Genomic DNA, 13,120 nt, shown 5'->3' on the forward strand with positions numbered 1-13,120 from the left:
GAGTACTCAAAGAAACAGGCGACGTCCTGGTCCTTCAGGGTAGCCGAGAGGGGGGCCCAATCTGAGGCGGGTGTGACTGCTGATCAGGAAACAGGGCACATCACGGCCACACTGTGGACAGAGCAAGCCCAGCTTTCAGTATGTACCCCGAGGCCCATCCCTAGAGCTCAGCAGGGCAGAGCTCCTTCTCACGTGGGACTCTCTGTGGCCAGCTCCAGGCTTAGCAACAGGAGGAATTTACTGATTTCACGATAGTGATTTTCAAAAGTGGACATGGAGAGACAAGAGCTAACAACCTTCATATTCTCACCAGCAGCAACCATGTTTTAATCCCACAGGCCTTTCCTAGACGCTGTCTCTACTATCATCCTGTTAATGTTCTTCCCGTTGTAGGAGCTCAGAGAGGTTAGGGGTTCACCAGTCAAAAGGTTAGTAGATGGAAGCCAAAACAAACCCAAGACTCACAACCAAGCCCAGGCGCTTTCTATTACAGCCTTAGGAAAGGCCCTCAGAACCCAGTATCCCAGGTGGTCTTTCCCAAGTATCTACGGGGCCCACCCTGCTTATCATCCAAGGTCAGATGCTGGCTAAAGCAAGAGCTGGGGTGCACCTAAGCACCCGTCCTTCAGTGGGCCCACGGTGGACGCTGGCAGTGGCAGAGCTAGGAGGAGGATTCTGTTGCCAGATTGGCCGTGGAGGCCCCACGGACTACATCTGAGGACACATCAAACAGGAAGGGTCAGAGTGCCTGACTCAGTCTGGTTCGGGGCCCTTCTGGACAAACCTGGGGCCACCTATTCAGGCCACTCTGTCCAGCAGCCTACCGAGGGGTCACCCGCCACCCTGTCCTTATCATCGCCCCTTGTGCACAGGAGCCAACCCTCCTCCGAGTACAACCCTCCTCTTGGGCACGAGACCACCAACTCCACTTTGGTGCCAACCTCTTGCCAAGTCCAGGTAACACATTTTAAACTCCCTAGTGGGATGAAATCACACAGCCGCTGCAGGAGGGCAGGGGGAGACAACAACAACAACAAAAGCTCTGGGCAAGGTACTTCTGTACCTGTCCTCAAACTCACTGTCTCTCCGCCATCCGTGCTGAGAAGTTGGTCGGAGGCATTCCAGGACATACTCGCAACCCGTTTGGCAAAGCTGAGTTCAATTCTGAAAATCAGGGCTCCTGGAAGGACATGCAGGTCCCACAGCAAAAAGTTCTGTTGGCCGTTAAATCGCTTTGCGTTTACAAATTTGCAAACAGCTCAGTCTGGCACCCAGTTAAGGAATCGGAGCACAAAATTCACTTGGCCACATCTTTCCTTATCAGCCACACCGGACCCTTATATGGCACGGGCTTTTGGATGGTGAACGGGCATGTGGATATTCTTAGCCGGACAGCAAGCTAAGGGAAAATGACAGGGACCCTGCAACATCTGTAAGTACCTGCAGATTTATTTCTTCTCACAGTTTATTTATTCGTGACTTTTCCAAAGAGGGGCTGCCTGCTTTTCCATCACCCAAATCTGAGCCCCAGCCCTGCGAATGTCTTTAGAGAGATGCATATGTTCACACTAAAAATGCTTCAGCTCTGGGCTTACATTTTAAACCTATATTCTCATCTCTTCCGTTACCACACCCTCGTTTTTTCCTGGCGAAGCCTTCAGAGTTTAAAATCCATGGAAGACTCTTCTTTTAATTCTCTCAGTATAAGGCAATGTTGGAAGCATAGTTCTGCTCTCTCACACTTCCCCCACGAGAAAGCGGGTTTATGACCACAAACATTTTGTATTAATAAATGCCTCAGCACACCCACGCCGGAAAATCAGATTAAAACCTCATCCTCAACTAGAATTCTTTCCACAGTCTACGACTCCCTTGGAAAACCTTTCCAAGCCCAGCCCCTCCTGCTTGCAGCCTCAGAGCTCTCAGGGCTGCGGATTTCCCTGTATACTGCAGGCTCCTTTGGACTTTGACCCTCACCACAAAAGTTGAGTCTGAAAGGCCAAAGAGCCGCAGATTTGGCACCAAACAGGTTTTAGTTAAACACATTTCCAGGAAAAGGCCGACTTTCGGAGAAGCACAGAATACTCAGGCCTTTGTGACTTAGTATGGGTCACCCCTGAGTTTTTTCTAGTTTCAGTGTTTCTTCCTCCACAATGTCCGGCCCTCTAGAAGGCCCAGCGGAGTGTCTAGGTCAGAGGCCCAGGCATGCCCTTATATGTACCAGCTCATTTGAACGTATCCCTCGTTTTTCACTGGAAAAAGGAGGCCACCGTACTCATTCCCAAAACTAAGCAACACATCGGGCTCACTCGGAAACATCTTAGGGCTTCGGGTTTTGCCTCCTAATCTTGGAAGGCACCTCTTCCTTCTTGTTACCTTGCTGGACAATTTTACTCTCCGCACACAGCTCATCACAAATATTAATATTATTACATATAAAAGGCTGACTGCCTTCCCTGGCAGGCCTCGGGTGGATATTATTATTCCCGGGGGAAACTGAGGCTCTAAAAGGTTAGGTCACCCACGGCCAGAGCGCTAAATGGCAGAATGGATCAGAACCCAGGCCTGCCTGGCTTAAAATCCCTTGCTGTTGGCACTTTGGTCTGACAAGTCTCGGGTCCCCTGCGGCCCGGCGGGGCAGCTCCAGATGGAGGGTCTGGAATGACCTCCTTCCTTCTCTCGGCGGTCCTCCACGAACTGCCCCGGGGAGCCCCCCAGCCCCGGACCTCCGGCTCCGGGCCGCCCGTCCCACCCACATCGGTTCCTGCGCCTTCTCCTCTCCAGCCCCTGCCCGCGCGCCTGGCGGGGGCGGCTGCTAGCGGGCTGGGGTCCGCCCGGCCGGGGGCGCCTCGGGGGACGGGGGAGCCCGGCCCGCTCCGCACCTACCTCGTCCCCGAAGCGCACCACCTTCTGGCCCGTGGGCCCGCGCAGGCCGGGGAAGCGCGCCAGCTCCTCGGGGTCCCCGGGGTCCCGGGGCACCGGGGCGCTCGGCGCCACCAGGCACCGGTCGATGATCTCGTCCTGCTGCGCGGGCGGCAGCCGCGCCCACTCGGGCCCGTACTTCTCCCGGATCTTCTCCTTGTCCTGCATGATCTTCCTGGCCATGGGGCTCAGCGACGAGAAGTAGGTGAAGCGCTTCCGCTCCCTGTCGTCCAGAGGCCGGTTCCCGCTCATGACGGCCGAGCGCGAGGCCGCGATCGCCGCCGCCATGGACGCCATGCCCGGCCTGTCCGCCGCTCCCCGCCCCGCCCAGCCCCGCGAACGGCGCCCTTCCGCGGCCCGGAGCCCAGCGCCCAAGGCCCCAGCGACCCCGCCTCCCGCCCAGTCCCTGAAGCCGCGCCCCCCGCGCCCGCCCAACGCCGGGGACCCCGCCCTCCGCGCCACCGCCCCCGAGGGTCCCGCCCCCTGTGCCCCGCTGCTTCCGGGAACCTTACGCTCCTCGCCCCTCTCCCCCCGGGAGCCCCGCCCTCAGCGCAGCTCCCGGAGCCACCGTGTCGCGCCTCCTTGCGTCCTCCGGATCCGCGCTCTCAGGGCTTACTGCGGGGCCCCCGCTTTTCGGGGCTCCCCTCGGCCAGCGCCGGAGGTGGCTGGCGCGTCCCCAGGTCCGCGCCTGGCAGCCTGACGGGACTGCTGGGGATGAGCGCCATAGCGCCACGTGGTCACTTGTTTGACAAAGGAAACTTTTTTCTCCTTCCGAAGTGCGGCATTTCTGGTCCGAGCCACCGGCCGCCCTATGCCTATTGTATTCCCTTTCCCTGCCGAGCAATCTTTTTCGCTTTCTTTGAGCTGTCCCAAACCTGGGTCAGGGTCCTGGCGCGGTGAGCTGATGGAAGGGGGTTGGGGGTTCGGGGCAGCGAGGGCGCCGAAGGTACGAGCTGGGGAGACTGGACTGGTGTCGGGAATGGCGAAAGAAAATCGGTTTCTGTGCCTCCTAAAGAGAGGAGTAAAATGAAGTGCCGGGTAGCTCACAGCGCCTTTCCCTAAAAGGAAACTGCCGGCAGGCATCTGGGGCCAGCGGGCTGGTGCGCCTGCACTTCGTTTTGCTTTTGCAGGTGAAGACGTTTTCCCCGAGCCGGCCGCAGGGCCTTTGCTCTCTCTTGGAATCTCAGAAATCACGAGAACTCTAGGCGGCTTGATGTTTGCAAACCAACTGAAGAGCGGCAGAAAGTGTTCATAGGCAGGTCAGCCGGGCCATTTTGAAGTGTGTCCCAGAGCACAACGATTAAAATTATGCAGAGCCCTCATCTGCTTTACTTTCTGGCTGATTTGACTGTAACAGGTCTCAGGTGAGAATTAAATGTCCACATTTAAAACAAAAAACTGCATTTCAGCTGTTACTTAGGGTCATTGCCTCTGAAGTAACACTGGGCTAATTCTGAAACTTATATAGTGTTATAAAACAGTGTTACCTCAAATAATAACAATAAAGCACTTGGATAATTCTGAACACAGTCATAGAAATAACTTGCAGGGTTCTGTTTTAAATGTGAGACGGCCTTATCTTCTGGCCCAGAATTCCTTAGAAAATATTTTTAGACTGCCATGAATGTGACAAGCTCTGCAATAAAACATATTGCTCTCAACAGTGTTATCAGCGTACCATATTGAAAAGCAGTGGGAAAAGCCACCAAGTAATAGCCTGGATTGCACAGTATTTGAAGGTCTATTTATGAGGCCAGGAGGTTGAGTTTTTTGGTACTATTCTATCTCTAGATAAGTCTATTTTATATAAGCTCAATACACCAACCTGAATCCTACTTTCTCACCTCTAAGACTTGTTTAATAAGGTGGGTGATGTTTAAAGATGTATTCTTGAAATTTAACCTCTTCAAGGTTGCTTTGAAAGTCACATAGAAAGGGTTCTGTGCTGTTAGAAACTTGGCTGCATGTGGTTTTCACAGCAATTGCAAAAATAAATGTTGATTGCAGAAAAGCACAACCCAATTAAGTGTTTCAGATCAAATATAACTTATTACTAGAGAAGCCATAATATAAATATAGTATGAAATAAATCAGGGACATCAGCCAAAGTATGTAAAATCCATGATCTCGGTGATAAGGGGTCACTAAAAGAAAATTTCTTCCAGATTAAAAGAAGACACTCAGGGGAATTAAATGGCTCTGACAGATGACTTTGCTGAAATTAGGAGATAAATGGGCAGATAGATAGATAGATAGATATTCACTCCAGAGAAGAAATAAAGATAGCCCAACTCCAAATATGTAGTAAGGTGAAATAATGGGATGATTCTAATGCTAAGCATCTTCTTAGGCAAGAGTTTGGATAGAGGCAGGCTGCCTTGTCCTTTGTGGATTTGGTTTAGCCAGTGGGCTCTTCACAAAATGAAGAGAAAAGCACGTGGTCACTGACCCTCTGAAATGCTTTAAAACCTTGCACTGTTCCAAAGAGCATTCCTTTATTCATCGACATTTTATTGAGGCATTTGGTGTTTGTTCCTAGAAGGCTTTTCTTAGGAACTAGGGAGACATAGCAAAGAGTGCTTTAACTAAGGTTTAAACTGTCTCGGTGTCTTGAACTGTGGAGCTCTTTCTTGGCCAGTGTCATTTCAGCTATTTTTCTCAGAAGAGTTCTTGAGTCCCCACCAGAATGTAAACTCCACAGTAGGGAGATCCTTATCTGTCTTGTTTACTCTTGGGAACAAGCATGTGCCTGATTCAGAGTTAAGGGTTCAGTGACTCTTTGCTGAATGAATTATGAATGACGAAATGAATGAATGTTGCATAGTTTACATTATTATCCCCTCTTTACAGATAAAGATACTGAGCCATCAAAGGAAAAAAATGCACCTGAGATCATCCCCCATCGCCCCTCATGTGATGGAACGGAGAGTCACAAAACAGAGGTTCCTTTGCCTTTTGTTAAATCTCTAACATTAGATTAATGTGTCTAAGGTTAATTACTGGATTATTATTATTATTATTATTATTTTTTGTGGTACGCGGGCCTCTCACTGTTGTGGCCTCTCCCGTTGCGGAGCACAAGCTCCGGACGCGCAGGCTCAGTGGCCATGGCTCACGGGCCCAGCCACTCCGCGGCATGTGGGATCTTCCCGGACCGGGGCATGAACCCGTGTGCCCTGCATCGGCAGGTGGACTCTCAACCACTGTGCCACCAGGGAAGCCCAATTACTGGATTATTAATAATAAACTGGGTTTATGGCTACAGTTTATTAAAGCTTCCAAATTACTCATTAGTAAAAGACAGTACTAATTTTTTCAGTATAATAACTGAATACCCAAGACGATCACCAACATTCCCATTATACATCAGACATCTCAGCTAACAGTTGCCGGCCTGGAACTCCTCTCCCCAGGTCAGCACCTTTCTTAAACCTATTGACAGAGACGCAAACAGCAAGGCCATCCCCCAGGGTTGGAGGCTGCCCTGCAGGCACCTCTGGGAGACCCGGGGGCTGCCAAGATTCAGTGGCTTTGGGGAAAAGCCCAGAGGCAATGAAGTCTGGTGCACCTGAAGTGGGGCACCGTGGTCAGGCACCTGTCCACCAGAGAGGTGCTCAAAACCTGTTGAAGCCTCAATCCCTTCATTTTTGATACAGGGACAACTATACCAGCCTTCAAGGGTAGCATGTCAAATGAGAGGGGTGGGTGACACATGCGAAAGACCCTCCCTCAGCCAGTTAGTACAAATGTCTGTTGAATGAATTTGTTGTCCCAAACAAATCATTTGTGAGCCCACTCCCCCCATGAAGACACTGCCAGCTCATGGAAAACCATAGGGCACGCATTCTAGCCCTGCTTCTAAGAGCCGAGTGACCAGCTGTGACATTTTACAAGCCGGTTATTGAAGCTCATGGTGAAATTCCAGGCACTGTGGCAAACAGATGACGGTTTTGGGAAGGGACTCTGTTGGTGACATAGCAGGCTGGTAGATAAAGCCAGCCTTCCTTACTGACGCTTTCAGCTTGGATGCAGGCAGGCTCCCTGAGGACGATGATTCATTCCTGCATCTGGTACTGGTTATTCCAGATGCTGCCCTGAAAGAGGACTATTCTCTGTTCTTCACTCCCACACCCAGAAAGAACAGGACATGGAAGAGAGTTGGCCTGGTGTATTTAGAAGACCGACTTCCCTGTATGATTGGAGGGCAGTGTTCTTGACCAAGACAAAAAAGAGATGCAGCAAGAAAGAAAATACAAAGAGATGAATTTACAAATCTACTATGGGCAGGAAATGTGCTTTGAATATTTTGAAGGGTTGGGTTATTTTTGCAATTGTAGGGAGAGATTTCACTGACACAACCATGGTCTGTCACCACGTCCGGGCAGTTGTGAGACACTCCCTGAGCCTACAGGAGCAGAATCACGTTCTCTGGGTAAGGCCGCATGATCCACGTGAGGCTCAAAACTGGGTCCTTCCCTGTCAACACCATACTTTACATAGCAAAGACAACCGGCTTAACTGCTCTGTGAAAAATGCTGAAAGACCTCTTGAAAACAACAAGACCCTACCTGTCCAAAATTTTCCATTTAGAAAAGCCTCTGCAATTTTTAGTCCTTCGTAAGAATATAAGTAAGTCCAGAAGCAATTGTTCACTTTTTCCCCTTCACCTGAAATTCCCACCCCACTGTCGCCAACTATAGAAATTCCATCCTTAAGACCTAGCCCAAATGAGGACCTCATGACCACCCACACCGAAAAGAAGGTAGGTAGGCACAAAAGAGACAGTTTGTCTCCTTTATAATTTGATCTCAGGTAGGCCTTTTTATTTTAATATTTATTTATTTTTGGCTACGTCAGGTCTTAGTTGTGACGCGAGGGCTTCTCTCTAGTTGCGGTGTGCGGGCTCCAGAGCACACGGGCTCAGTAGTTGCGGCACGTGGACTTAGTTTCCCCTTAGTATGTGGGATCTTAGTTCCCCAACCAGACATCAAACCCACGTCCCCCACATTGGAAGGCGGATTCTTAACCACTGGACCACCCTCAGATAGTCTTTTGTGTCCTGGGAAGAACAATGCCAACATTTTTGGCATTGTACATGTGTGTTATGGACTGTAGGTCAAATTCACATGTTGAAGCCCTAATTCCCAATGGAATGGTATTTGGAGGTGGGGTCTTTGGGGGCTGATTAGGTCCTGAGGATGGAGCCCTCGTGATGGGATAGTACCCTGATGAGAGGATACAAGAGAGCTTGCTTCTCTCACAGTTCCCCACCGTGTGAGGACACCATGAGGTCATCTGCAAACCAGGAAGCAGGCAGACACCGGATCTGCTAGGTCTAGACACCTAGACCTTGGACTTCCCAGTTTCCAGAACTGTGAGAAATAAATATTTGTTGTTTGTATCCTTATAGCGGCCTGAACTCAGACAATGTGGAAATGGCTTCAAATTCATATAAAATCTTTGGCTTACTGAGAGTGTATAGATGTAGTTAGAGGATGAAGGAGATGATAAATGGCTGAGGGAGAGAAGAGATAAAAGTATGTGGCAATGGGGACTTCCCTGGCAGTCCGTGGGTAAGACTTCACGCTCCCAGTGCAGGGGTCCCGGGTTTGATCCCTGGTCGGGGAACTAGATCTCGCATGCATGCCACAACTAAGAGTCTGCGTGCCGCAACTAAGAGTCTGCATGCTGCAACTAAGAAGTCCACATGCCACAACTAAGAAGTCCACATGCCGCAACTAAGACCCGGTGCAGCCAAAATAAATAAATAAATATATATATATATATATATATATATACACACATATTTTTTTAAAGTATGTGGCAATGATTTATTGATTGAGAAGTAAAGGGAATTCCTCTCTCTCTGTTCCTCTAAACAATCTGCTCTCAACTTATACACACTCCCACATGTGGAATGTGTTTTTCTTCCTTCTGTTCTTCTCTTCATGTCAGCTGCCCTGACATTTGTCACATGGGCTCCTGGCTCTTGGCTTGTGGATGTCACCACTTTGAGATCTGTAGCTGGTTGTCCAGGCTCCCTGGGGGAGTTCAGTAGAAGCCCCTGGAGCTCTCTCCTCCACGGGAGACACTAGCCAGCTTTCTCCTGACCTGTTTCATCGTTGGCCAGAGCTCAGGCACTTGGTTAAAACTTTATGAAGTTAAAAAAGACTGACTTTCGGGGACCATAGTATTTTCACTCTATGGTCCCTGTTTGGATTTGATCTATGTCCTTGAATCTTTTTAACTTGAAATATTATCAAAATACCAAGATGCTATAGAGAATGAAAATGACTATGGAAAAATGAAAACAGTTGTCTGTTAAGTTTCTGTGATTGTATTTTACTTTTTAATTTTTGTGAAGATGTTGTTTAAACATTTGATACATTAAAATTGTCGAGTACTGTGAGTCACTCACATTTCCAAACAAAGAGTGAGATGCTACTGAACCCTGAAAATATGAAATATGTGTGCTGACCCCGTCTAACCTGCAAGACAGGAAGTAAAGGAGAGCAGCTCCCGCCTTTGAGTAAATGACAGTCACTGGCCAGTGGCCAAGGGGAGCCCTTAATAAATACTTGTCAAACGGATGAGAGGCGGGTGGAGGAGGGAATCTCACCAACAACTTGGCCCCCATCATGTTGTGATACAGCTCACAACTTCATCCTAGAGGTCGACTCAAAAAACAAGTTGTATCACATTCGTAATGGTCTTCGAAGTATCTCTTCATCCTTTTCCCGATGTCCCCACCATACTCCAGGTCCCATCGTCCGTCCTGGCGTGGCCGGCCTTCCCAACTCCAAGCCACTCCCTCCAAGTTGCCTCTGCCAGCCTCCTCCTTCACAGCACCTCCAGTTGGGTGTCTCCCATTATTTTTATTGTGATATAGTTGCTTTACACTGTTATGTTAGTTTCTGCTGGACAGCGAAGTGAATCAGCTGTACGGATGCATACATCCCCTCCTTCTTATACCTCCCCCCCACCCCCCCACCCCACCCATCTGGGTCACAGAGCACCGAGCTGAGTTCCCTGTGCTATGTATACAGCAGCTTCCCACTAACTATCTGTTTTACACATGGTAGTGTATATAAGTCAAACCTAATCTCCCAATTCATCCCACCCACCCCTTTCCCCCAACCCTGTGTCTGTACGTCCCTTCTCTATGTCTGGATCTCTATTCCTGCCCTGTAAATCTCTACCATTTTTCTAGATTCCACATAAATACGTTAATTTACGGTATTGGTTTTTCTCTTTCTGACTTAGTTCACTGTGTATGACGGACTCTAGGTCCATCCACGTCTCTACAGATGACCCAATTTCATTCTTTTTGCTACCACTTTAGGCCCAAACTCTCTCTGGCAATCACCTTCATCCTCGTTCCTAGCTCTGTGCCCAGCCGTCTATTTGGTTAGGAAGTCTTTCTTCCTCATGATCACCTGTCCAAATTCTACCTATTCTTGAAAGTCTGGTTTAAATGCCATGTCACTGACCCTTACTGCATCCCCTCTCGCTGTAGTGTGGTGACCGTAGCATCCATGCCCACCAGCACACCATGGGCATTGACCTGAGTGGCTCCGCGGAACCCATCGTGGTTACACAGGTTGCTGCATGCCCGCCTACAGGCGAGCCATCCGCTGGGAGCTTCCCTGCCCGCCTCCACACAGCCACCCCCAGCCCCGCCCCTCTCCCTGCTGGTCCAGCGCCCATAGGCTGTCACCCTTCAGCGACCTCCCTCGGTCCCTAGAAGAATTGTTAGGCTAAAACCCCAGAAATATGGAGAGTTCTGATTAAGCTGTTTTGAAAACATCATACAACAGAGGCCAGAGAGAGGTCGAGAAAACTACATTGCAGAAATATTAGTTATGTTTTTATGTTTTTATATCAATAACCAAGAGCTAGATGGAACCAACTATTGCACAATCTCTGCATTCTCCTCTGAACCAGAGTCAGAAACACAAAAGCCAAGCTTGCTGTGTATCATATATTTGGGGGCAAAGTCAAGGAATTTTCTGAAGCTTAGCTCATCTGTTTAATAGAAACTTTCATCTAAGAAGCTCTGCGTGCTGTAAGCACGTTAGCACCTAGGTCCTGATAACACCCCTATTAAGAAAAAGACAAACAAAAGAAAACACACCAAGCTCATAAATATACAGAACAGCTTGGTGGCTGCCAGAGGCGGGGGTGAGGGGAGGGCAAAGAGGGTGAGGAGGGTCAAAAGGTACAAACTTCCAGTTACAAGAGGAACAAGTCCTGGGCATGCCATGTACAGCCCAGCGACTCTACTTAATAATACTGCATTGCATATTTCAAAGTTGCTAAGAGATTAAATCTTAAAAGTCCCCATCACAAGAAAAAAGTTTTTATAGCTGTATAATGGCGACAGATGGTAACTAGCCTTATCATGGTGATCATTTTGCAATGTATAGAGATATTGAATCATATTGTACACCTGGAACTAATATGTCAATTATACCTTCATGCAAAAATTTTTAATAAAAAATTTTAAACAGAGGGAAGTTACATTGTCTTCCCCCAATGGTGGGGAAACTAGTAAAGACAGAGAAAAGTGATTTACCTGCACTCAGGGAACACAGTGGCGGAGACGGTGTCTCACGCTGGTGTGCCTCACGGCCTGTTCCTTGATGTTCATTTGTTCTTTCATCCACTGTGAGCCCGATACAGGGCTAGTCACGGGAAGCAAGAGTGAGCAAGGGCCTGCCCTCAGCCAGCTTATCATCTAATAGGTGTGGACAAAGTAACGAGGGTGGGTCTAAGGGAGCAGTCTCCACTGAGTCCTCACCATGTCTGGCATTCCTCCTCACAGCACCTCGTGAAGGAAAGATTTACCAGCCAGGACATGGAAGCTCAGAGGCTGCCCACCGGCACGTGCAGAGCAGGAACCCGACATGCTGCTGTTTCCCCCGTGCCCATTCACCCTGCAGCCAATGTCCCCCCACTCACAGGACCCGCCTCCCATGGGCAGTCCAGCCCTGGCCTGGGCCACAGTGCCTGCTTTTTCTCAAGTGTCCTTTGGATGCCACTTGAGTCTCTCCTCGCTTGTTCATCCAGGAGAACAGGCGAATGGTCCCGGAGACATGAAAACAGACTTCACGGTCTTGGAGGAGACCACAGGACAGTCTCCAAACTCCCACCCAAAGAATAAGCCAGCTTTGCAGGGTCACACAGCACCAGGGGGCTCTTCAACATCCCCTGCAGGTCCACTAGTCTCCACCCTGGCCCGCTCGCACCGGGAGTCCACTGCATCACTCTCCTCCCCCGGCCGTGCCAGCCTGCCACCTCCATCACGGTGCTGTCGACCCCTCTCATCCTTGTAGCCTGAGCTCCATACGTGAAGTGTTTGCCTCCTGACATTCAAAGCTAAGCTTCTGAAACTCAGAAAAACAAAAATCCCACTTTCTCCTACATACACATGGAGCCTGGCACATATAAGTCAGAAACATCTTGGATGTCAACTTTCCTGCTTTTTCTGTGTTGAGAAAGACGAATGGCCCTTCATTCTGCTGGGTGCTTTTGCATCTTCTCCTCCATGGGGGCCAATGTTCCCCAGCCGGAAGACTGTGTCTCCCCCAGTGGAGGAGGTCATGGCCTGCGAAGAGAAAGCATGTCTCATAGAGGCAGAGGGTGTGAGATGTGGAAAAAGGCAGCCCGCATCCCGGTACTGTCACCACTGTCGGTGCAGTGTGACGTGGACAAATTTCCACATATATAAAGTACTTCAAAGAATGCCTGGCACAGATTAAGCTCTCAAAGCTATTAGGATCTCAGAATTAAATTCCATCACCAGAGCAGAGTGGGATATGACTGGATGGCGCGCGTTCATAAGGAACATTGTGTGCAGAGACCTCCACTCTTGAGGACCAGAGAGGAAGTTCTGGGAGCTGCCAGATTTCAGAGAAGATATGAATGGGCTGTGAAGGGTAGAGGAAGAAGCAGGAAGAGATTGGGATCACGGGGGGAAGGGTGGGAGGGAAGGGAGGGTGATTGTGGGAGGGTGGAAACCAGGTCAAGGAGGAGGGCTGCCACTGTGGGAGGGAGTGGAGAGCAGAGCCTCGGTGCCTGGAGGAGCTAGATTTGGGAAGGAAACATGGAGTACAGAAGCCTCAGCGGTCCAAAGGGGACCCCGGCTTGCCCCAGAAAAGCCACTACTGCCAGGATTCCCATGGTCTCAGAACCATAG

The 13,120-nt window shown here is 49.6% G+C and overlaps 1 protein-coding gene and 1 long non-coding RNA gene across 2 annotated transcripts in view; one reads left to right on the forward strand and one right to left on the reverse strand.

Annotated features, from left to right (window-relative positions):
• The window catches only part of LOC308616212 (uncharacterized protein C1orf198 homolog), a 33,904-nt gene extending 30,634 nt beyond the window's left edge, over positions 1 to 3,270 (reverse strand). The window contains exon 1 of the mRNA XM_081232387.1: positions 2,887 to 3,270. Coding sequence (XP_081088513.1) covers positions 2,887 to 3,219 — 333 coding nt within the window. The 5' untranslated portion in view covers positions 3,220 to 3,270. The remainder of the gene's footprint in view (positions 1 to 2,886) is intronic.
• A 209-nt stretch (positions 3,271 to 3,479) lies between these two features.
• Positions 3,480 to 12,920, forward strand: LOC308617120. Its single transcript, XR_014015822.1, has 3 exons — positions 3,480 to 4,286; positions 5,773 to 5,864; positions 11,747 to 12,920. It is a non-coding gene; the product is annotated as an uncharacterized lncRNA (long non-coding RNA).
• The last annotated feature ends 200 nt before the right edge of the window (positions 12,921 to 13,120 follow it).

Source organism: Mesoplodon bidens (genome assembly GCF_964165515.1).
Source record: "Mesoplodon bidens genome assembly, chromosome: 1".
In the NCBI taxonomy this organism is placed as follows: Eukaryota; Metazoa; Chordata; class Mammalia; order Artiodactyla; family Ziphiidae; genus Mesoplodon; species Mesoplodon bidens.